General features: G+C 31.4%; 4 protein-coding genes and 1 non-coding gene across 5 annotated transcripts; 2 read left to right on the top strand and 3 right to left on the bottom strand.

Moving 5' to 3' along the window:
- The first annotated feature begins 4283 nt into the window (after positions 1–4283).
- LOC134831992 (uncharacterized) lies at positions 4284–5437 on the top strand. The gene is made up of 2 exons (XM_063845846.1): positions 4284–4470; positions 4526–5437. The coding sequence occupies exons 1-2, from the start codon at positions 4324–4326 to the stop codon at positions 5402–5404; spliced, it is 1026 nt and encodes a 341-aa protein (XP_063701916.1). The 5' UTR covers positions 4284–4323; the 3' UTR covers positions 5405–5437.
- On the bottom strand, positions 5429–6696 carry LOC134831991 (protein AAR2 homolog). The gene is made up of 2 exons (XM_063845845.1): positions 6239–6696; positions 5429–6188 (listed from the first exon to the last, which is right to left on the bottom strand). The coding sequence occupies exons 1-2, from the start codon at positions 6637–6639 to the stop codon at positions 5441–5443; spliced, it is 1149 nt and encodes a 382-aa protein (XP_063701915.1). The 5' UTR covers positions 6640–6696; the 3' UTR covers positions 5429–5440.
- Positions 6697–13055: 6359 nt separating this feature from the next.
- On the bottom strand, positions 13056–13127 carry Trnae-cuc (transfer RNA glutamic acid (anticodon CUC)). Its single transcript has one exon. It is a non-coding gene; the product is annotated as a tRNA-Glu (tRNA).
- A 1150-nt stretch (positions 13128–14277) lies between these two features.
- Positions 14278–15002, top strand: LOC134828692 (cytochrome b5 domain-containing protein 1). Its single transcript, XM_063841676.1, has 2 exons — positions 14278–14403; positions 14457–15002. Exons 1-2 carry the CDS (start codon positions 14278–14280, stop codon positions 15000–15002), a joined length of 672 nt encoding a protein of 223 aa, XP_063697746.1.
- Positions 15003–21056: 6054 nt separating this feature from the next.
- On the bottom strand, positions 21057–22395 carry LOC134831046 (toll-like receptor Tollo). Its single transcript, XM_063844685.1, has 2 exons — positions 22267–22395; positions 21057–22208 (listed from the first exon to the last, which is right to left on the bottom strand). The coding sequence occupies exon 2, from the start codon at positions 22182–22184 to the stop codon at positions 21114–21116; it is 1071 nt and encodes a 356-aa protein (XP_063700755.1). The 5' UTR covers positions 22185–22208; positions 22267–22395; the 3' UTR covers positions 21057–21113.
- Positions 22396–24904: the final 2509 nt, after the last annotated feature.

The following is a 24904-nucleotide window of genomic DNA, read 5'->3' as shown; positions in this document are numbered from 1 at the left end:
ATTTTTATTGTAACACAAAACTACGCGGGGAAAAGTGTAGGATTGCAGGGCGTGTACTAATTAATTGTATAATATTTTTTTTCTTTCTTTTTGTTGTCGGTATATCACTTTAATTGTGTTAATATAATATATTTTTCACATTTATGTAACAAGATTTTTATATTTTTTCATTCTTTCACTTTGGCAGATTGATGTTTCGCAGCGAGTAATCCTGCGGTTCTAATGGAAAAATGATAGATGTTGTTTCACGACGCCCTTTCTACAACACACGGGAATCTACGGAGGGAGATGGGCAGCAATTGTTGTATCCACAGACACACAGTTGCGGTACAAACAATAATTTTTTGGCTGATTTTTACGACGACGTTGCCACAACAAAGACAAAAACTCAACTGAAATGGAGCCTGCAACGTTTCGCTTACGCGGTGCGTGTACGGAACACATTTTCCCGAAGTCGCACGATCGCTGTGGGAGGCAGAGAGGGAGGCAGCAGCAGCAGCATGAATGGTGCGGTGACATCAAACCAACTGTTGTGGAATTTCGATTCATTCTCTCTGTGTTGTGCAGGTGGCAAGGATGTTCGGCAGTACGACGACGGAGATGGTCCGAACGGTAGATGGGGGAGTCTGCGCGCCATGGACCATCGTACAAAGCAGCTGAGTGCTCAGATGCGATGTTCATTTCATGCAGACATATCCAAAATGCAAACAAAATCGTAATAATAATCATAAAAATGATATGTTGTGTGTGCGAAGCGAGAGCGAAAGAGGTTTCTGACCCCATAGCAAGACTTTCTCTCAATGAATTCGGCACTAGAGTGGAACTGATTTGAATTTCATTCTAAAAAAATGCGTTTTTTCAAAGCAAATTCCTTTAGAACCACACTTTTTGTCAGCAACCCTCATCAAAATACGCCCGACCGGCTTCGCAAAATAAAAAATTAGACGCCACAAACAGCAAAAAACTCCAACTCAAAGCATTCCAATAAATAATTTATGAGTTTTCCCTTTTGGTTTGCTCGCTAAATAAACATCGCGCTATATTTATGCGGCTTGCCCTACCGTTGCTCTTGAAGCCCATAGAACGCGGTGAGGCATGAATCATGATATCTGATCTCAGCAAGTTAGTGTGTTATTAAGAGATAATTTTCACACGTGCTTTACAACGCTTCATAAAATTTGTTGAACGTGATGTTTTTCTTTTTAAAGTTTTTTTTTTGCGACAAGAAACTTTTTTTTTGATGAATGACATGCCAACAAGTCGTTATTGGGACAAGGTAAGAATATGGCAGAAAAAGGAAAATCAATTAGTGCAAAGTGAGTGACAGGTTGCGTCATAAATGAGGCAGTCGGTCAAGTGAAATTTTTTTTTTCATTAAGTTTATTAAATAGGACGAAAGATGGGAAAATAACATCAAGGACGTGGGATAGGTTTTAAAGCCAATTTAATTTCATAAACATTTTTCATGGCGATATTAAATTTTTCTTATCTAGGGATTTCCCGTGCGGAAAATCATTATTAGATTTTTTTTAAATGTGTTTCGATAGAAAATAATTTTTGTGGGATGTCTGTCTGTAATTTTATTTTGTATGGATTTAATTTAATTTATTTTTTAAAGATTAATTTAATTAAATTATTTTTTTTAAATTGATTAATTTATTTTATTAATTAATTAAATTAATTATATTTTTAATTTTATTTTTTTTTTGATTAAATTTTTGAATTTTTAAGCTTTTGTTTTTTAAAGCTCAAAATTTCTGAAAAAAAAAATTAAAATCAATATTAATGAGATTTTCATCATAATGACTTAATTTTAATTAAAAAAAAATGAAAAAAATTTCTAATTCTTAAAAAATTAATATTTTTAAGTTGAATTTCTTTTTCAAGGTTTTTTTTTACTCAAACATTCTTTTTTCAAGAAATTTTCTTTTTTTCATGTTATTTTATTTAATTTTTCCTCAAAACCAAATAATCATGAATTTTTCAACGTGAAACAATCGTAAAAAAATAAGAATTTTATCAGATTTTTACATTTTTCAAATTATTTTGCAAATTCAAAAATAATTTTTTTCAGTCGTCTGAATTTTTTTTGGTGAAAACCAACCAACTAAGGGCACTGTTGAAGAGAAAATGGGCTCAAGTAATAATTTTCATCAAAAATTTTTTAAAATAAATTTTTCTTGTATACATGTTCAACGCTTAACGAGAGTAACTTCATCATATCATTATTATTATCATGTCACCATTGTCATATTCGTATATCTACAAGGTCTACAAGGAGTCATTTATCATGTCTCTTTCCTCGTGCTCGTTCATCGTCTCCTTTCTTTAAAAAAAATATTTTTCTCTTGAATTTACAACGTTTTGATTTTTCTGCGTGGTTTTGGGCAATTTTCTCATTAATTTAACTCGAAAAAATGGGACCAACTGTTGATGACTGTCGATGTTCGGTCTCCAAAGTGATTATTTAATTAATTTCTCTGAATTGGCAAACACACACAATAAAATTTCCAGTGAGTTTCTCACGAGGTAATAAAAATGAAATGCATGACTAATTTATTGTTGAAATATTTTGTTGTATTTGCCACACCTTGCTGATTATCAGTCCATCGAGCTTTTTTTTCTACGCATTAGAGCAACAGAGCTAACATTCCCTTAACGCACCAAAAATCGAACAAAAGATATACAATTAAGTCTATACTTCGACTACTTTGCTGATAAGTTTTTTCGTGTCGATATCGGAGAACAGAGACGTGATTAAGTAAAGCCGAAGGCTTATCAGTCCATGGTTCCTGTTGAGAAATTTAATTTTTTAAGATAGGCTGATGAATTTTGAGATTTTAGGTATATCAATTAAATTTTAAATAAAAAATATTTTAATTCAATTTTATTTAATAAAATTAATGGAAATTATTCAATTTTTAAACATTTTTTTAATATTGTTCATATGTATTTTTTTTTAAATTTTCTTATTCAAAAATTTTACACAAAAAAATATTTAAAAAAAAATAATTTTGGTCACGTGACTTTATTTTTATAGGTTTAAAAATTCAATATTGTTTTTTTAATTTTAAATTTTTTAAAATTAATTTTCAATTTTCGTTTTGGTCTTTTTTTTAATTTCAAATTAAAAATTTTAATTTTTCATAATTTTTTAATAAAATTTTTTAAAAATATCAAAAATTTTTAATTTTTATTTCTCCCATTTTTTCGATAAAATTATCTTTAATTTCCATTTCAAAAAAATAACAATAATAAAAGCCCAAAACGGCACCAAATACACGGCACACTCTGTTTACGGTAAAAATAATATAAAAATGAATGAATCGCGTTAATGCCTTTTATGGTACGATACGATTATTAACGATAATCGTCGTTGCCTTGAAACCTTGCAACTGTCTTTGGCTCGACTAGAAGCAATTTCAGACAACGACCTATAATTCCATCATCTTCACGTTCGTTTGTTAGGTCAAGGCAGCGAGAAATTTCATGATAAAATGCATTTTTGCTGCATTTCTCGTACATGCGTTCCGCGTACATGCGACACTCCAATAGACACATACTAGATAAAGGTCAAGAACCTGCATGGGAGTCTGGAGCAACTACGCCCATTATTTTGACGAATTTCTCCTGCGAATTTCTGCGTCGCCACAACATCAAACAGGTGATTCTGTCGCATCTTTCCCCGCAAAACTCAATTATTATACAATTAATCTTGCGTCTATTTTTGGCACGATTACACACTTTTTAAAACTTTGTTGTTTTCGTCCATCATCATCGTCGTTCGCCACATACAGAGACTCTTTGTGTGAATTAATCACCTACTGTACAAAAATGACTCATCATCCGTACTTTCTAGACCTTTTTAATCACTTTTTACAGGAAATTAGCGTTCAATGTTGCGTCCTTCGTCATTATCGGGCCTCACATGAGGGAAATTGGCACTTTAAATCTCTTTGGGGGACATAAAACAGCAATTCACAACCGGCTTTGTTACAAAAAGGGCAGCGGAAGACAAAGTGCCAGCAAAACAATTGGAAAGTTTTGCCACTTACCTTATGAAAGTGCTCCTAGTGGCTTCAAATTTCTACGGGATGGTGGAGGATGGAGTGATTGTTGCACAATTTTCACAAATATTCTCAATTTAACACGATAAATTTCTATCAAAATATTAAAAAACGTAGTCCGGAGTCGATTCACTTGGAAATTCAACTACAAAATGGTGACTGGGTGCGTTCTTTGCATTGGGAGTGCCGCTTGACGTTTAATTGTTTGTCAACAAATGAGCTTCTTTGCCAAGAATTCGTCTTTGAAACGAGAAAAATGTCGACTCCGGTGCTGTTCAAGGTAAATACGAAGAAAAGTAAGAAGGAACCATGTCGGATATGCAATACCAAAACACGTCCTTGCATTGATATGATGAAAAACAAGGAGTTACTCGAAACGGTGAATGCTGCTTTAGGTCTTGTGGTAAGAAAATCTTAAAATTTTTCAAAAAAATTTCATTAAAATTATTTTTTTGTAGGTTTCCAGCGATTCAAGACTCTCGAAATCCGTTTGCGTGGTCTGCATGAGCCTCGTGCGTCTCTTTGAGGAATTCAAGAAGGTCTGTTATGACAATCAGAATGATTTGTGGATCAAAGAACAGCATTTAGTGAAGGATCGTGGCTCGGAAGTGGTCGATTTGTTGCTGCGAGCAAAAAATACTGCGATTCCGGGACATCAGGATACCCCAAAGAGCTCCGTTGTGGTCGAACCAGACCTGAATTACATTCCGGCGATGAAAAAAGAGCGATATGAAGCCGTTATTGAAGAAGAAACGGTACCAGATGCCGGTGAAATGAATGAAATTTACTTAGAAAACGAAATGATCGAAGAACATCTCGAAGACCCGTCGAATATTGAAACTGAGAATCTCACAATTCGGTTCATGTGTCAGCAAGTGAACTGCGATCGAATTTTTGACACGAAAGAGGAGTTGGAAAAACATCAAATTACGCATAAATTGGTAAGAGTAAGGACAAAGCCGTATAATAGTGTGTCCCGAAGACGGAATCAAACTCTCAAACAAGACGCTTATTCGTGCCAAGTTTGCATGAAAGTATTTGATGACATCGCGGGACTCGTACAACACCGAAAACTCAATCATTTATCGAAAAAATGCGGATTTTGTGGTTTGGCGATGCCAACTGAGACGTTTGTCGCTCATCAAGGTCAATGCAGGCGAGAGCACGCGAAGAAAGCGGGACTCTTGGAGCTCAATAAGAAAGGAGGCACGTTAAAGGAACTCCCGCTGTTGCCACCGGACACGCCATTGTACAAATGTGGAAGGTGCGGAGCGAAATTCAAGACGGTCGATACTTACAAAAAGCATTCGAAGGAGTGTGCTCGACGCGATAGTTGAAGAAAAGTGTTAATAAATGTTTTTAGAAGTGAATTTTTAATCAGTTTCCACGACAACTGGTAAATCTTCGGGATCTTCGTCCAAAATATCGTTAAAATTCCAGCACATTTTCTCGTATAAATGTTTCGTCACGTGATCCGCTCGGTCTACGAGCCCACCTAAAACGCAATTTCGCACCAATTTTTTCACGTCTTTGTAAACTGAGTTATTTTCCGTGGGTTCCATTAATTCTACGGGCAATTCAACAAGTTGTTCTCTGATTATCAGCAAATAATTCTTGTAAAAATGCTTAAATTTCTCCACAGCACTTTCCGAATTGCAAACGAGAGCGAGGATGCGACGCCAATGTGCCAGAGCGTCCGTTGAATGTCCACACAGGTACAAAATGAACGAAAATTCGATTTCTGCGAGAATTTCCTTTTCTCCTTTTGCTAATAAATTTTCCACGAGACCTATGGAGTCCATGTAACTTGAACTGATATCCGATGGATTTGCGGTTTTTGTGTTGATTTTCGGTAATTTTGTGAAATTTGGAGCTGTTCCCTTAATTGGTTCCAAATCCGGCAGTAAATCGTCTTCATCAGCAATCGAACGGACAGTGCGAAGTCGCGGCGAAGTTGTTACCCCACCGCGAGGTCTATCGGCATCAGGACACGAAAGATATTCAACGGCGGTGCGAACAAGTCCACAAGACGGCATAAGAGCTTGAATTTGTGGTTCGGTGATGTGACGCGTAAAAGTCTTCCATTTTTCGTACATTTCAAAGTCGTAGGGAGCAAGAAACCTAAAAAAATCAAATTTTAATGAAAATTTTGTTGATTGATGAAAACTCACCGATCTAAATCTTTGATATTTTCGCGAATTTTTCCAATTTCCACATCAACTAAATCCTGTCTGCGATGTCTTAATTCCTCCTTGTCAGGATCCCATTCACGAATTACGATTTCTTTTGGTTTAAAATAATGCATGAAACCAACACGGGCTCCAACATCTCCATACGGACTTTGTGAGGCGCAATAAACGTAATGAGGACCTTCTGGAATTAATTTCATTCCTCGGAAATTCTCGTCTATTTGATGTGAGGAAAAGTCCATGCCGAATTCAGTTGCTCTCGGAACGCCGGCAATGATGAGAAAGGCACAATTTTCGAAGAGAACTCGTGCTGTTTGTTGATCCATTTCAGTGGAGTATTTTGGAGGATCTTTTTTGACGACACTTTTACTGGAATCAGTCATTTTTTTAAAAATTTATTTGAAATTTGAGAGAAAATTTGACTAAACGTTTGTTATTCAGTATGAAACAAAAACAAACGTAAATAATGTATGAAGTGAGATTTGGCCTGAAATGAAATTTTTGTGTCCCAGTTTTGTGTTTGAATGAAATGACCGTTATTTTTTTTCGTGCAATTCAAACACGATTATCTTCAATTGTGGAAAATTTTTGAATGGAAAATTATTAAAAATTTCTATATAAAAAAATATTGATAATTTTCAAAAATTATCGAAAATATTCATATGAATATCAATTTCTAATTTTTAACAAATTTTTAAAAGTTTTAGTTGAAATATATCAAACTGTTTTGCAAAATTAGTCAAAATTCGTTAGAAGATTAAGAAAAAAAAAGTAGAATTTTATTAAAGTTTTTGATTTTTTAAAATTTTTTTTAAAAGTTTTATACCAAAATCAATATAATAAATTGAACCTTATACACTATTATTTTTAATTTTTCTACAAAAAAAAAATATATTACTTGAACGTCTTTGAATAGAATTTTTATATTTTCAAATCGATGAATTTTACCAATGTTTCTAAAATTTTTAACGATTTTTTTTCTTTAAACATTCTCTTAAGAAAAAAATAAAATAGAAATAAAAAAAATAAATAAGAAGGAATTAAAAAAATTTATAATTATTATTTTAGGTAAATAATTATTTCAGGATATTAAGTATTTTGCAATAATTTTATTTTTTTAAAATTCTAAAATTAATATAAATTCCTTCTTTTTTATATTTAACCATTTCACTAGAACCCACATTCAAATTGATTTTTTTTTTCATTAGAACTACTTAGAATCGTCCTTCGCCTTGACGCAATAAATGTCAATTTCACTTCTGGTTTCCATCCATTATTGAGTCATTTGAATGTCATCACCAGCATCGTTACATCACTCCATGCGTTCAGAACCACAAAGGTCATCACCATCAGTAATCATGAAACACGATATCTTCTGATAAAAATTTTTTACATCGACACGATCCAAGATAAACGATGATAATTCAAAAAAATATTCAAATTCAACCAACAAACAAAACGTAAATGCGTAATTCAGTTTCTTCGCCTCTTTCTTTCATTGTTGTTAATGTCTTTCCTTCAAACAAACGAAATAAAGTAACAGAATTGGAATGATTGATTCTTCTTCAGCGTAACATTCAAAATTATATTTCAATAGATTTTTTTATTGATATCATGCTATGCCCATAAGGTAGATAGGCACAATTAAAAAGAGCTTCTGTCTGGCAAAAGGGCCTTAAATTTCGATTTTTAAGACCGTGCATTATTTGCTTTTTATGTTATGCTCCTGTGCACACCTTCAGTTAACGCAGTTTCAAAGAGTTTTTTTTTCATTGTTACACTCGAGCTGCCAGAAAGTACTCCGAACTTTATGGTTGCTTGAATTTTGTTCTGTTCTGGAGTAACACATGGCATTGTGGCTCATATTCCCCTGTGTTTTTTTTATAATTTATTTTTTTTTCTTATGAATTTTGAATTCAGCTTCACCTTGTGTTCGTATGAAATAAAAACGAATGAAAAAATATTTAAGTCATTATTCTTTCTATCTCGTTAATGGAAGTAATTGTTGTAGCTTATGGTGCTCGCTATGCTACTGAAACTGATAATCGCACTTTTATGGAGAAATTTACATTAAAATGTAATGACCTTTGTTGGAACTGAGAACAGTTAGAATCAAAGTTTTAGAACGGGTGCATATTTTTTTTTTGTCTATAAAGTGCTTTTTAATGAGAGCAATTTTTTCTTGCTTGATTTTTTGAAGGGCTTGATACGAAATTAAGTGAACACAAATGTTACTTAACGGTATCTATAAGCCACGCGTAGGTAAAAATATTTCAATTGTGACAAAATTTAACTTTTGAATCTTTTTTGATAAATTAAATAAATCTAAATAGAATTTTATGATAAAAAGTCAAATCAAAATTTTAAAATTAAAATAATGAATAACTTAAAAATGCAAAAATCTTGGCTCAGATTAGTGAGGTATTTTCCATTACAGTCGTCATGAGATAAAACATATAAAGATACGAAAATAGAACAAAAATTCACCAGCGATTGGCCCAGCCAAATTATTTTTTTTCCCCTTACATCAAAGGCGGTGGGATTTCTTTATCAACCTAATCGTCTGATGATGCCGCGACGACATTTTACTTGAAATTATACAAAAAAATGGTTAAAGCATCAAATTTTCCTTCAAAAAGTTTCCTATTGTTGCCTTTTCTTCCTTCCTCAATGGTCAATGACCTCCTAAAAAACATAAGAATAAAAATTTAAAGTCAAGGATATTCAAGATTTTCATCAATTTACAAGTAAAAAGTTTATCGACCATGAAATAATTGAGCTCAAGTCAATTTTAAAGACATTTTATCAAACTCACGACATTTTAAGGAAGTATTTACAGCTTAACGCAAAATTTACTCTTGTGACAATTAGTTTTGTCGTTCAACAAGACAATGTCAAATCCCGTCAATTGTTTTTGTGCAGTCAAATGATGGTAAGTTGAAGGTGAATTCCAAAGACAATTGTTTTATTTTGTATTTATTGTCTCTCTTTTTACAGAATTTCTCTGCCTAAACACTCGAATACGGGTGGTGGTTTGGTGACAAGTTTCATCACCTTTACTCGTTCATCTGCAAACAAAAAATTCAATAAAAGGTCATTTTTGTAGATTTCGAAACCCAGACAGCTGAAATACCTTTCAAAATTTCGTTCTTAGAATGCAGCAATCGACATCAGGTACCAACTGCAATGAAAAACAATAAATACTGGCTAATAACGAGACGGAGCGCAACAAGAGGGACAATCAAAATATTGTATTTTTTTAGTTGAAAAAATAATTTAAAAGGTCATTAATTTAATTGGGACAAAAATTCTTTAAAAAGTAAAACAGGACCATCTGCCATAATGCAATACCTACCAATAATAACACTCTTTGTATGTGTGTAAGTAATAAAATGCCGCATGCCAGACACACTTCACAATTTTTTTTCATCATCCTACAGTGGCTCTACTGTATTTGGGGTCCTGTTGCGTGTGTTTGTGGAATGATCACGAATTTTCGAAAAAAAATTATTATAATTAGATAAAATCGAGGATCGTTCGTTATCTAAAAGTAGATGAAAAAACATAATTTTAGAGAGTTAAAAATTACCTCGTATGGTAATAAATATTTTTTTTTGTCCTGATCCCCCAAATTGACACGCTCTTCAATGGTAATCTTCTGTTTTTTTTTATAACAAATTTCTAACACAACATCATCATCACTTGGCAGATGTTCCTTCATAATTCCACTGATCTGATCCTTTATAACTTGTTCTGTGCTGTTATTTACTTGCTAGCAGCATCAAACACATGCTCGTTCAAGATCGGGACCATCATAACAATTTTTTTCTTCTTTTCATCGTTTTTTTTTTGTATCGATTGATTTTTTGTTTGATTCTGCATCTGCCTTAAATATTTTTTTTATATAAAAAAATTTGGTTTTATGATGCCGGTATTTTATTTATTTTGCTCTTGTGTTTGTTATCGTCGTGCGTCGCAAAAGAATGAATGGAAAAAAAATCTTGCAGAAACGATGAAGTGATAATTGTAGTGTCATTTCCGGCTGGGTGCTGTGTGATGCTGGAAATAAAAAAGATTGAATTAAATTGAAAGATTTCTGAAATAAATGAAGGAAATTGATTTTAATTGGAAGTGGCGACTAATGGTGATAATCTCCGATGGTTATGCGACGATAAATGTTTGTCGAAAAGATTTTTTTGCAAGATTAAAAATGTTTTATGGCAATTTGTTAATGAAGGTGAAATCATGAAGATGTGTTGAAGTGATTAAAAATACATAATTATAAACAAAATTTTGATCTTTTGTTTTTGGATCTTTTAATCAAGAAATTAGATTGGAGAATCCGTTTTAGACTTTAAAAAATTTAATTTTTAAATTTAAAAAATAAATAATAAATTGTTAAAATTTTAATATTTAGGTAAAAAAAATTAATTTTTTTATGTATTCCGATTTTGAAATAAGAAAAAATTCATTAATTTTTTTATAAATTGTAAAAATTTTAATTAAAAATTTTTAAAATTTTTAAATTTTGTGGATTTTAAAATTTAAAGTTTAAAATAATATTAAAATATACTCATTCAAAATGAATTTTTTTTTTCATTGAAAAATATGAAGTTTTTGGTTTTGAAATACAAAAAAACAAAATTTCATCGATTTTTTTTAACTTTGCAAAAAAATGCATTAAATTATTGCAAAAACTAATTATTTTTATGAAAATTTCAAGATTTTTGAGTCACGCCATACATAAAAACGTGATTAAATTTTTTTTTTTTTTTCTTAAATGAAAATTTGAAAATTAAAATTTTTTTTTAAAAATTTTATTTAATTTTTTTTAAAATGAAATTTTTTAAAAATGTTTTTTAAAAAATTTTTTGAAAAACGGTCAAAAATTTATAAATAAAAATATTTTTTTTTCTTTTAAATTTATAATATTTTTTAATTAAAAAATTAAAATTTAAAAATTAAATTTTCATTATTTTCAAATTGGTCTTTTTTTTATTAAACATCAAAAATCGATAAACGATCAAAAACATTTTTAATTAAAAAAAATATTTATTTTTTTTATTTTGTTTGCTTCTATTCAGAAAAAATGCTCTTTTTTTAAAAAAAAATATCAATTTAAGTCAAATTTTAATTCTTACGTAACAAACGTGCCAAGCATCAAAATTTGCAGTTATACAAGAAGAAAAAACCTACGCGTGGCTCTACCTTTAATTCAAAAAATAATTCTTACCAAAGTCTCCTTGACGCCTCATTTAACTGCAACTTAGATCATCAGACAACTTTTTTTTTGCCATCACCCATATTTATATGGTTTAGCTCATCGCCATCGTATCGCATGCTTCATGATCACCACTCATATATGAAATAACGCAAAAAAGCTGAAATAAACAACGTTACGTCTTACAACAATCACAATAAATAACAATGACGATAAAAAGCATGAAGTTATTTGCGAACGGAAGTTGAAATGGGATACCAACTGCTAACGCAAAGTATCATGTTATGACTATTTTTATCTTTAATATTAATGAATTTTTCTAGTTCTATAAAAAAAATATGATGACTAGAAATCGTCCTGTCCCGTCCCATTCCATCCCGATCTCCTCCTTGATCGACAAGATTTTTTTTTTATTTCTTGACCAACATCTGAAACCGCATTGTCATCATTCATAATTTAACTATTTATTATTCCAATAATATTATTTCGTTAAATGCTTTGAATTTCAGTACAACATTGATCAAGTCCCCAATTATGTCGATTACAAAAAGTAATTTAGATGATAAACGAGAGACAATTTCTCCATTTGGTCCATCGGAGAGAATCTGTCGAAGGTGATGCGTTTAGAGGAGATTAATGATGTAGTGTCAAATGAGTCGACAGATTGTTATATTGTTACCTTTTATTTTCCATTCAAAAATTTATCTACGAGTTCGATCTAAATGCGTTCGTCTTGAAATGAAAGATATTTTTCATAAAAAAAAATCATAATTATTGTGATTTAAATGGTCGTGAAGAAAAAAAATTATTCAATAATGCTCACTGAAGTAGAAGTAAATGGGATGAACAAGTCTCTCAATGCGCTCCGTGTATTGACATGTCTACTTATTGTTGTTTATTTTAACATCTTTTCAAATTCTTCGGTGTCATCTATTGAGTTTTGTCGAAGGACATTCACCCTTCAGAAAACAGATCCTTCGATAACAGCGCGTCATGTTCCAGAATGGGGAGGGCACTGGCACAGTTTGAAGGTCCAACCATCAGTTTTTTTGATTAATTGCATATCACCTGATTGGGCCTGAATCTGATTACCGTGAGAATAATGTAAATATTTCCTCTTTATTGTTTAAAAAAATGATTTTTTGACCGAAAAACCTTCACTTAAAGAATTCTTTTGTGTGAAGAAAAAATTAATTAAATTATAAAAGCATCCAAGTGGCCACCTACGAAGATGACAACGACGATGATGATGGGAAATATGCATTTTTTTGTGCAAATCAATTGATTGTACTTCCAAGTTTTTTTTTGACAACTTTGAAAAAAAATTAAAAAAAGGTTGGAAAGAGGTAATTTTGCGTGACATGACAGGTTATTGTATTATTTTTTAATTTTTTTAAATTAATTTAAAATTTTAATCTGTTTTTTTTTCAGGTGAAAGCATCAAAAAGGGTGTTTTTGGGGTAATTTTAAATATGTAACGCTCTGTTTGACATCAAGGAGATTTGTCGGTACTTTCAGGTGAGTATTTTTGGATAAAAAATTAAAATTGTGTGGAGAAAAATGATCAAAAAAGCATTTTTCCCACACCGGGAATCGAACCCGGGCCTCTCGGGTGAGAGCCGAGTATCCTAACCACTAGACAATATGGGAATATACTGATGAAAATCTTAAATTTTGTCACTTTTCACGTTTTCCACTTTTTCACATTCACAGTGAAATTTTCTATTTTTAGCACATTTGCATCTGCGATCGTTAAATGTTCGTTTAATATCTATTTTAATACATTAAAAGACCTTTAACGCTTCTTTAAATCCTAAATGTGTCTTTCAATGCCTCCAGCTTCATTGAAGTGTGAAATCCAAGCCAATCACTTATTTGAAAAATTTTCATTATTTACAATAATAAACTTTCAATACAAATAAGTTTACAACGAATAAATTCCAAATAAAAAAAAAATAATGTCCATAATAATAAAGGAAGGATTAAATATTTCTCATTTTTTTTTACTCCAAGAGTGACACAGTGGGTCAAGACCTTTTCAATACAATAATAAATTCATGGCATAATCAAATAAAGCTTTAAAATCAAGAGAAAAGAATAAATAATCAGTGTTCCATTCTTGACATTATATCATTTTTATTTGGAATCATTGTTATTCTTTTATTTATTTATTTTTTAAAAAATATATTTTTCGTCGTACACTTCTTTATTAGGATATTATTTATTTTTCTATCGAGAGCAACAGTGAATGACACATTCGTGTATTACATTAAAATTTATTATTTTTTAACAAAGTTTCTCGCTATTGTTATAATTTTTTTGAGTGAGATGAAGCTTTTTTTATTTTTCAAAAGCAATTCAATAGAAGTGTTAGGCAAATAAGTAAACATTAATTGGAAATTTAGGGATTATTATTCAGATTCCATTGAATGGGACGAAGAGTAGATAAAAAATATGAATAATAGAAAACGATCGAGAGAAAGGAAGTAAGAAAGGAGGCATCAAAAAATATTTATTGTTATTGAATTCCTTTTTTTCTTCATTTCTCCTCTTGTTCCATTTGTTTTCTTATATGTTTTCTAAAAGAGGTTGTTTGATTATGTGGTTTGTTATTGAAACATTTGTTGTTAAGGATGTTAATCAAACAGTTAAATTGATCAAAGAATGCTTTGACAGGACATGATTTTTCAGTTAATTTAGTTTTTATATAAATTTTTTGAGCATGATTTGCCACTGTAGTGATTGTAAAAATATTAATGATGAGGTTGAAGAGGAGTCTTGTGAAGAGAAAAACTTGAAAATGAAATATTTCTTAAGAGATGAAGTTCTAATGCACAATAAGCCGAAGGATTTTTGGGTGATTTTCTTCAATGATGTTCTGGATTTGACACTTTTCTTCAAAACAAGAGAGGATTCGATGACTCATGTGAGAGTTTTCATAATTTTGAATAGTTCATAGCTGATTGAAGTTATTTTTAGAGCTTGAAATTCCTTCAACAATATGGCGGTCAAGATATTTCTCATTTTTTCAACCCCGATAAAACTCCTTATACAAGAATTTCTGTCACTGGTTCACATGTTCCCGTATTTCCTGTGGTCAACGAATGCTCAGGAAGTGACGTTTTCGGTAATCGTAATCTCACATGGTGGCAGGATCCTTTCTGGAAAATTGGAGAACTCACAAAACAACCTCGAAAAGTCAGAATTGTCAATACTCTTTCAGTTTCCACCCAAGAAATGACTGTTTGTGAAGAAGATACTTTAGACATAATTCGCACAAAATATCAAAAGTACAATTGGAATCACGATAAGTACCAGTGGTGCAAATATGATGCCGACAAAGATGTCTATGAGGACATTTGTTTCCGCAAGACCTTGACAGAAAACGGTTTTCATTGTCACGAGTATGGAGAACCACATACACCTTCTTTGTGGTTATTCTTTAAAGATGAAGCCCAATTTGCTGGCATTTTGTCACATCTGTCAAAGCGCACATATGCATGTGAAAATAAAATTGTAACATGAACATTTAAAACGTTAATAAATCAAGGTCTATTATTAAATTGTCTGACATTCCGTTGAGCAGAGCGAGAGAGTTGCCCAAGTAACGAGGTGCATAAGAAGAAGAAGAAACATCGAAACAAAACAATAGCATAAACGCATGTTATTTTTTTGTATTTGTAAATAAGTACCAAACAATTTATGAATGTTTTATTTTCTATTTATTTCTCTCTCGGCAACATTTTAGTTCAAATGCTGATGGTGTTGTTGATGTTGATGAGGTGAAAAGAATAGAAATTCTTGGAATTTTTTTCCACGACATTTTAATGCTTTACACATTTATTACAACTTTTAATAGAAAAAAAAATCCACACGAAATAGAGAGCAGTTACCGTTCTCTGCTAAAAGCGTGGAAATAGTTTAACAATTTAACAATAAATAAATTATGTTATTAGACTTTTTGTTTTGGGCGGTTTTGTTAAATGTCTCACATGTGCCTCAGAACAGGTTATTTTTTTTTTAATGAAACGACGACAGGAAACAAGTGTTTAAGTAATTGCGATTCACTAGTTCATTGAGATGAGAAGGGTAAAATGAAATTGAAGTGACAAGTGACGACCTTGACAACGTTGCCCGGTTCATAAATCAATTGAGAAACTTTAGAGATAATTGTTTTCTGATAAGGAAAGGTGGCGACAAATAACTGCACTTTTAAACACTTTACTGATAAAATTAGAGATAAATCGGTAGACGTGAGACAATTACGTTTATGATTGTTATTACCAACTACTATGTGCGCCAATGTGTTGTTCGCTCATCCTTTCTTTTTATTTTATGTTGTTTACGTATTATTTTCTGTCTATCTTTTGAAACGATCGCGTATTCTTGTTTCGTCGTCATATAGAGACGAAGACGAGTATATGATGAATACAAGATAAATTGTTGAGCACTGACAGGAAATACTGGATCATTTTCTGATGTGTTTTACCTTACTACTTACGTTTTATCAGCAATGCAAATACAAATGGGAGATTAGGGGTAAGTAAAAATTATTGAATTTCTTAAAAGCGATAAATAACTTTGTTAATTTCTCTTGATTGTTGATCTTTACAAGCCAAAAAAATCAGAAAAAATTAAGAAAATAGCAAAGAAAGTCTATTTCATGTCTCGCTTGAAAAGGATGCTGGACAAAGACACAAAAACATTATTACATAAATCCTTCATACAGCCACATATTGGCTATTGCAGCACGATAATGATTCTAATGAAGGACGAAGACATGAAGGTGATTCAAAGAATATGCAATAAAGCACTGCGAGCAATCCTGCTCAAGGATCGATATGCAAACGTGGAGAGCATGCTAAATGAAACAGAATTACTAGACGTGAAGCGAGAGTCTATTTTAATGCGCTGAAACTAATAGACAAAGCCAAAAATGGTCTGCTCCCGGAATACTTGACAGAAAAATTGACAACAGTCGGAGAATCACAACCTTATGGACTTTGAGGAAGGAGTGACTTTAGATTGCACGAATGAACCCAGACCGCGCCCCTGTTATGCTATTTTGAAACAATCCAGAAGACCGTAGAGGTGTTGGTCGACCAAAAAGTATATCTGCATCCAAGCCAATCTGAGGGCGCTATATGTGAGAAACTGGACAGTTTTAGCCTAAAATTGATCCGAATGGGACAACGTTCTTCAACAGACCAAGACCAAGTACTTGCTTTAAGGTCGGAGAAGTAAGTGAGTAAGCAAATCCCGTCACCCCTTCGATCACATCGATCAACTAAACGCACAATAATTGATATCGAGTACCTATTTGTCAGTTTCTCTCTATTCATTTTCTACGAAATAATGTGCGTGCTTGCATTTACCGCACTTCTTTCTCCTCATCACCATCATCGTCGTCATCCATCGTCTATAACCGATCCGCATATAAACAAAAGGAGACGTGCAACATATACATTTTCATTTGCAATTTATAATTTACTTAAATTACACTTATTACATGCCTCTTTTCTGTGTGTTTTCTCTCGTATTTGGCGCTGGCAAAGAAAAAAAGCATTATTATTGTATTCATTATAAATGGTAAAAAAAAGACAGGAGGAGAAGAAAAATATATAAAGATCTGGTTAAATGCTCCAGTAAATGCAATAAATGCTGCTCTTCATAAAATTACGTTTTCGAAAGTGGCGAAGATGGTGCTCTGACCACAACAACTTGAACTTATCTAAAAATATGGTTTCATCGATAATAACATTAATTGTAATTATTCTGCTGCCTGGTTAAGGTTATGCTTAGATGCGTAAGTTTATGAGTGAAAAATCTTCAGGAATTCCTTAGAAAAGGGTTACGGTTGAGTGGCAATAAATCTAGGAGAAGCTGGCATTCCTGAAGTGTGCCTCTTTGATGAAATTCAAAACTTGTAATTTTGATCCTTCTATCCCTTCTGATCCATATTGTTCGACATCCTTTCGACATTTTTTTGTGTTTTGGGTTTGTACCGGAAATACATTTTTAAGTTAACACCCTCGACGTTATTATGCAGTTTCATTATGTGCAGCATGATCATTATGTTATTTAATTCCCCGTCTAATTGAAATTTGTACAGAGTAAAAATACATTGCTCGACCCATAAGTCGTGAAGTTGGTCGCGCTTTTGTAACCTTTTCAGCCAGCGATTAAAATAATTACATTTTTTCGAGTGTCAGTCGCAGCAGATGTTGTTGTTATTGCATAATAAGTACTCCACTAACTCAAAATCACTTTAACATTTCTTCGAGGGTTACATTTCCGGCATGATGTTTATTAATGTTGTGTCACATGAATTTTCTATGATTTTTTTTTGTTTTGTTTTGAGCTGCCTTATGAGGAGACATTGACCTTGCATTTATTTACGCAAATATGGCACAAGCGGGGAATTTTTAATGTCTCGAATATAGATAAAAATCCAAATTTCCGTTCTGAAAAGGCAAACAAAACATAAAGAAATGATTTCAACTTCCTAATACAGGAGATAGTGTTGTGATGAATCGATAAAATGTGAGTTGATTGACAATTTTTATGTGGCTCTAATAGCTTCGATGGTCATTATGACAATATGGGAGAGGTTTGCGGCGACATAAACACGCGCGCTTCGCTATGATAGACGCACATCACGTACACTTTGATTGTTATTACTACTATTGTTTATTTATTTATGATGATTTTTTTTATTGTTTTTCAGGAAGAAAATAAAATAATAACGCTGAACGAAACTACTCAAGCTGAATATTTATTCAAATATTTTGGTAAAAGCATGGGAATCCGATGACCGAATAAATATTAATCAACAAATGGTATTTAGAATTCGATTTGAAATCGATAAACAACAAAGAGATCCAAAAATGCCCTTGAGCCACCATTAGACTAGACTTCAATCTAGAGGTCATTCTCATCTATAAACTCTACATTATGTACCAACATCAAATGCACTTTTTTTTTGCATCCGAGAGCCGACTTTGTTGAAATTATTTATGATTTCCTGTCAAAGATCGTCCACATATACAGAAGTCACTTGATGAGGAATGAAAAAAATTCATAAGAAAAACAAAAGAACAGTAACTTCAATATATTCATTCTAGCAACAAAAACAACATCATCATTCGAGAGACACATGATGATCATCGTCATTATTCAAAAAAAAAAAAAGATGCAAGAAAAACAACAATTGCATAGTTCAATGAGTATGCATGCATGCAAAATATATGTGTTTAACTCACGTATATGGAAAGAGTTGAGTGTGCATGTGTTTTAAGGTACAGATAGTTCAGTTGAAAGAGTTAATTAAATGTACATAATCCACCACTATTATTCTTACGTCTTTATATGGCAGACATGGTAGACACTCTGCGGTAAAGATGAAGAAATTAAAGACATGAGCGCTTTTTTACCTAATTTTTGTGAAGTCACGTGGTTTAATATTTTACCCGTTATTTTTTTCGAAATCACGTGGTTTAAAAATTTCTCAGGTCACGTGGTTTAAAAATTTTTCAGGTCACGTGACTTGAAATTTTTTTAGTTAAGGTGATTTTTTCAGGTTACGTATTTTAAAAATGTTTTGAGGTCACGTGGTTTGAAAATATTTAGGTTACCTGATTTGAAAATATTTTAGGTCACGTGGTTTGAAAATATTTTAGAACACATGTTTTGAAAATTTCTCAAAAAAAAAAAATTTTAAAAATATATTAAGTCACGTGGTTTTTAATATTTTAGGTTACGTGGCTTGAAAATCTTTTAGGTCACGTTGATTTAAAATATTTTAGGTTTGATAATTTCTTAGGTCACGTGGTTTCAAAGATTTTTAGTTCACGTTAAAACCACCAGCTTTGTAGATCACGTGGTGAAAAAAAATTTCAGGCCACGTGGTTTGAAAATTTTTCAGGCCGCGTAATTTGAAAATCTCTCAGGAAACGTTGATTTAATTTTTTTAAGGTTTGAAAATTTTTAAGGCACGTGGTTTAAAAATTTTTCAGCCCACGTGGTTTGCAAAATCTTTAGATCACGTGTTTTATAGATGGAGTGACAAATTTTGTGTAATATTTCTGATTTCTGTAAATGGTAAAAAATTTTAAAACTTAAACCATTTCAGAAAAATAAAAATCCAGCTTCTGAGTATTTTCAAATAAAATGTAACAGACAGCCTTTCTAAAAAATCTCATTTTTTCTTACAAAAACTATTTCAGAGAAACAAGAACATATGAAACTCGTATTGTGTAACAACTATCAGTAACAGCAACAGCAGCAGCAAATAACAACAACAACAACATAACTTTATCTCTCCATTCTGCACCACAAGACCACTACAGAAGACATACATAGCCAATAAATGCACTGTTTTATTCACTTGTTATGTTTGCATGCCTGCAAACTGACTGACTGACTAGTTGGCTATGTCTTGCTCAGTTGAACACTTGCTGTGTCAGAACAAATTTGTCATTCAAAGGATTCTGTCGATACTGCATTTTGCTGCTGACGAGTACTTATCAGGTCTCTTTTGAAAGTATTTAAAAAAAAATTCATTCACTTTATTTACATATTTACTCCGGATCATCTTACACATCTGCCGTTGTGAGGTCAATATACACTACTTACTTGAACTCGTACATGCACAGGTTGCTTGATATTTGACTTCCGCTCTTGCAAATTATTTCGGGATAAACGAGTAAAGTGCGATAAATAAAAAAACTACAAGAAACAGGAAAAAAGAATTCATTCACAAAAAAATTTCATTCATTAAAATTTTAGCCAGGAAAGTGAGTGGACACACAAGTGAAATATATTTTTTTTTGTGAAAAGTGAAGAAATAAATTTTAAATAAAAATGCCAATAATAAATCAATCAAAAACAATTGTTGCTCCGGCAAACAATCACCATCATCATTACCAACAGCCGCAACATCAGCATCACATTTACGAACGGATTACGAACGATTTCAGGTGAGTTCAGACAGCCACGAATAAAAAGTGAATGCAATTCATGTGACACGAGTTTTTTTCATCCGTATTTGGTCTCGCATGTTTCGCGAATAATTTCTGCCAAAAAAATTTTAAATTTTTGACACTAATTTTAACACGAAAAAAATATTTAAATTAATGCAAATATGTCTTCTCAATAAAAAGTTGAAATTTTTGTTAAAATTTTATGTGTCACTTTTTTGACGCCCACAACCGAATTAACTATTCAAAAAATTTTATGAATTTGTTGATAAATTTTATGACAAAAAATGTTGTAATATGCGAGATAAAAAGTGAATTTGTTACGACTAATAAAAAAAATTATAAAAGCGATCAACGAACGCACGGCAAAATAAACTTGTTTTAAGTAAAAATAGTTGTTGTTAGAAAAGATAAATTAAAAAAAATGTTAAAAAGTAATTAAGCGACACGAGACTGGTTTAAATCATATTTTTAGCGACTTGCAGAGTGGAATGTTATGTAAATAATTTTTTAATTGAGAACTGGGACTTTTGATAAGAGACGTCTACTGATGACTTTCTAAGTCAATTTACTGTTATAACAAAAAAAAAAAACACGTGAATGACCTTGATATGATGACCAAAATTTATAAAAATAAATAAATTAGTGATTTTTTTTATTACTGTGATAAGAAAGTCTCATCAGTTGTTGGATTACTCGTAAAATCCACACCGTTGATCTCCATTCGTTCGTTAATCACTTCCAGTCGTCGACGTCTGCGGCCTTTCTTTGCCAAAAAGTACCCGATTCCAACGCCGACCGTCAAAAGTACGAGAAAGGTGAAAACAACGATAATCAAGTAAACGTCTGTTGGAATATTTGCGATGCGATTTTGCATGACGTAAAGTTTTTCCTCCAGTTCGTCAATTTTTCTTTTCAAAACTTCATTATCTCGCGACTCCACTTGATAATGTGCATGTGTCAGACATTCCGTACGATTGATGAACTCTGCGGTGTAATTTCGCTGCCTTGGTGCATAGACAAAATCCCATAAACTGACGTTAGCTTTTGTCAAGTCATCAATTATCACTTTCAATCGATCGCACATGAAAATATTGTCTCTCAAGTGAATCGTTTTCAAATTTGGACAATTTTTGACAAGTTCCTGCGAATCCAAGTCCAATAAGTGATTCGAATGCAAACCAAGGTCTTCGAGACTTTTCAAATCACGAAAAATTCTTTCTGGGACAGAAAGAAATTTATTTTGAGACAACTCGAGTCTCGTTAAATGAGATAAATCCTTGAAAATATCTTCATCCAGCTCGAGCAATTGATTGTCTTTCAAGTTCAATTCTCTTAATTTCGTGTTGCGATTGAAAGTATTTTTCGCCAACTTTGTGATATTATTGAAACTCAAATTAAGATGGTCCAAATTTTCACATCCAGCAAATGCATCTTCTTGAATTTCTTGAAGACCGATTTTTGAAGCATAAATTATCCGTAAATTTTGGAAAGCACTGCAAATTTCTTTCGTAAAAACGGGAATTGTGGAAGACTCGAATGTCAAAGAGACCACATTTTGCGGATTTTGTGACACAAGATGATATTCCGAGTCTTTTTCTGCTAAATAAACATTCACAATGTAACAATCCGTGCTTTTCTGGTCCAAACAGTTGATATTTCTAGCAGTCAAAGCACTTTTGACGGACACCAAGAGCAAGAATAAATAAATTGACGCACATTTAAACATTTTTGAGAGACGATCAGTCTTGCACTGAAAAAAAAATGAATTAATTTGCAAATAATTTTTTAAAAAATTCTCTCATTTTTACGAGTAAACAGAGAAAGCTGATAAGAACTGTGATGCAATTTGTACAAATTTAGCTAGAAATCCCAGAGAATCAGAGAGAATTCCCCAACAGAACAGTTTGTTCGTAAACAAAAACAACTGATGTGACGTGTCAATGCTCTTATCACAATTTTGTTTTCTGCCTAGTGGTGCAGTTGGATGTCAAGCGCGTGGCGTGTCTTTGCGTACCTACATGTATTAAAAGAAATATGAAGAATGAAGTAAAAACAGTAAATAAATTAAATAATCTTTTGAATAAAAAAAACATGGATTTTATCCAAATTTATTTAAAGAGGACTAAAAAGTATTCCAAGCGAAAATTTAAAAAAATATATAAATGTTTTGGAGCTTTTAGTGTTTAAATATTTTTTTTTCAATTTTTAATTTCTTTATCAGAACTTTTTTAAAGTTTTTATTCAATAATGTTAAAATAATTCTAAAATAATAAAATAATTTTTTTAGAGCTTTAGGACTATTTTTAATGAATACCTAAAGGTTGAAAATTTAATTTTCTTTTTTCTTTTTTTTTAATTAAATTTTTTTAATTTAAAGCTTTAAAGTTTAAAATTAATTAAAATTTTTTTGTCTTTATTTTAAGTTAAATAAAATACCAATTTTTGATTTTGATAATTTTTCATAAAACCATTTTCCAACAAAAATAGTTAAATATTGAAAAATTAGATGTTCTCCTAGATTTTTAAAAAATTAAAATCTTAAAAAAAAATAAATCTAAAAATAATTTATATCGGTATCTGATCAATTTTTCATTAAAAAAAATAATCAAGATTTTTCCTCATAAAGAGATTTAGTTTTGCAAGTCAATTTTCAATTTAAATATGATATTCTTTTGAAATCTATTTTTTAAAAACTTTTTTAGTTTTATTTTTAACTCCAATAAAAATTGAGAGCTATGTTTCTTAAGATTCGGAAAAATTACCCAATATTGACCCAATACATTTTTCGTTATATAATTCGTTAATATAATTTTAATTTTTAAAAATTATTTCTACTTAATTTATTGATTCTAAAAGATTAATATATCAAAAAATTTAAAACTTTTATGAAATATTTTTAGATTTAATTTAATTTAATTATTTTAATATTTTTAAGTAAATTTTTTGAAATTCGGATTTTTTTTTTAACATTTTTTAAAAATAAATTCATCTCAACGTCAATTCAGAAGCTCAAGCATTAAAAAGCATATAAAAATCATCTGATTGGATTAATTGTGACAAAGTCTCTCAACTACATCTCATCTAATCATATCTTTGTCATCAGCTGCCACAAAACCGTTAAATTCTCTTCTTCTTTATTTTTTTCTTGTCTCGCATGTCATTGTTCATTCAAAAAGTACCTAATCTTTCACACACCTACGCACTTTATTTATTTATTTATTTACCGTTGCTGACTGCACAAAACAATGGTCTCGTCATAATTTTTAAATATAAATTTTTTTTTATTGAATTTTAAAAGAGAAACACGATAATAAATAGACAAGAAACTGCTTGCAAGGTCTTTGCAACAACAACACGCAGATCATAATCGAAAATTGTCAAAGTATTTAGGTAAATGATGTTGATGATGATGAAGAAGGCGTACGAGGAGGTGGGTCACTCAAATTATATCGCGATGTTAAAATAATTAAGTACCGATGAAATTAAACGGTTTTAGCTTCCCTTCGAGAGAAACATGGCTTTCAAGGCAATTGAATGCGTGTGAAATTGAATTTAATTAACAAAACTTCCTCAAGGGCCGTTTCAAGGGTTTTTTTTTGTAATTTAACTATTTAACTAAAAAAATCACATTTGTTCATTTTTTTCAGAGACATCCGTGTGAGTCGTCCCGTGTCTATTGCTTCAAATGTAATGAACGCCGCTAAGGACTATGCTTCGGTAAGTCAATTATTCAATTAATAAAAAAAATTGTAGCAAGTGCTTGTCATGTCACCCTTTTTTTATTCATGTTTCGTCAAACGAACGGGACAACATTGATTGAGCAAGAATTTTTCTCACGCTTGCAAAAAAGGGAATCCACTCACCCTCCCACATGTACTTTACATGACAAACACATTGTATAACTTTTTATTATTATTATTTCGTTATTATTTTTTTTCTTCTCTTTCTTCGATTTTAATTTGAAACGAGTCGCGAGTGAAACATGATAGACAATGGTGATTAAGAGGAGTGTGTGTCACATTAAAGTTGCGTTGTTGTAAAATACATTTCGTCCGCATAATGTACATAAAAGGCGTGCAATGTAAATTATTGTTGTGTTTATTTTTGAAGTGAACGTTACTAAATAAATAATAACTATGTTCGGATTCGATTCCTACGGATCTACGAACAATACTTTTATTTTTAAAAAATAAATAAATAAAACTTGCATGAGTCCCATGAGGCATTCTAAGCTAAATTATTATCGATTTGATATGCAAACAAATATACAGCGAGTGAATAACCGCATTGCGCGTGCATAACTGTCTCGTATCTACAGGATGTTGTTGATCGTAATAATCATTTTATATTTTTTATTTATCTTGATTGATAATAAATTTATAAAAATGTGTACGTTTGTAGAAAAAAAACTGTAATAAAACCTCATTTAAGATCGCAGTTGTAAAA

The sequence above is a fragment of the Culicoides brevitarsis genome, chromosome 2 (genome assembly GCF_036172545.1).
Source record: "Culicoides brevitarsis isolate CSIRO-B50_1 chromosome 2, AGI_CSIRO_Cbre_v1, whole genome shotgun sequence".
Lineage (NCBI taxonomy): Eukaryota > Metazoa > Arthropoda > Insecta > Diptera > Ceratopogonidae > Culicoides > Culicoides brevitarsis.
This window is presented reverse-complemented; position numbering and strand designations above follow the sequence as displayed.

Bases quoted from the DNA above. Each gene is read 5' to 3' on its own strand.
- LOC134831992 (XM_063845846.1), top strand. From the start codon at position 4,324: ATGTCGACTCCGGTGCTGTTCAAGGTAAATACGAAGAAAAGTAAGAAG. The intron at 4,471-4,525 runs GTAAGAAAATCT...ATTTTTTTGTAG, and splicing joins ATGCTGCTTTAGGTCTTGTG to GTTTCCAGCGATTCAAGACT.
- LOC134831991 (XM_063845845.1), bottom strand. From the start codon at position 6,639: ATGACTGATTCCAGTAAAAGTGTCGTCAAAAAAGATCCTCCAAAATAC. The intron at 6,189-6,238 runs GTGAGTTTTCAT...TGATTTTTTTAG, and splicing joins AATATCAAAGATTTAGATCG to GTTTCTTGCTCCCTACGACT.
- LOC134828692 (XM_063841676.1), top strand. From the start codon at position 14,278: ATGAAATATTTCTTAAGAGATGAAGTTCTAATGCACAATAAGCCGAAG. The intron at 14,404-14,456 runs GTGAGAGTTTTC...AGTTATTTTTAG, and splicing joins GAGAGGATTCGATGACTCAT to AGCTTGAAATTCCTTCAACA.
- LOC134831046 (XM_063844685.1), bottom strand. From the start codon at position 22,184: ATGTTTAAATGTGCGTCAATTTATTTATTCTTGCTCTTGGTGTCCGTC.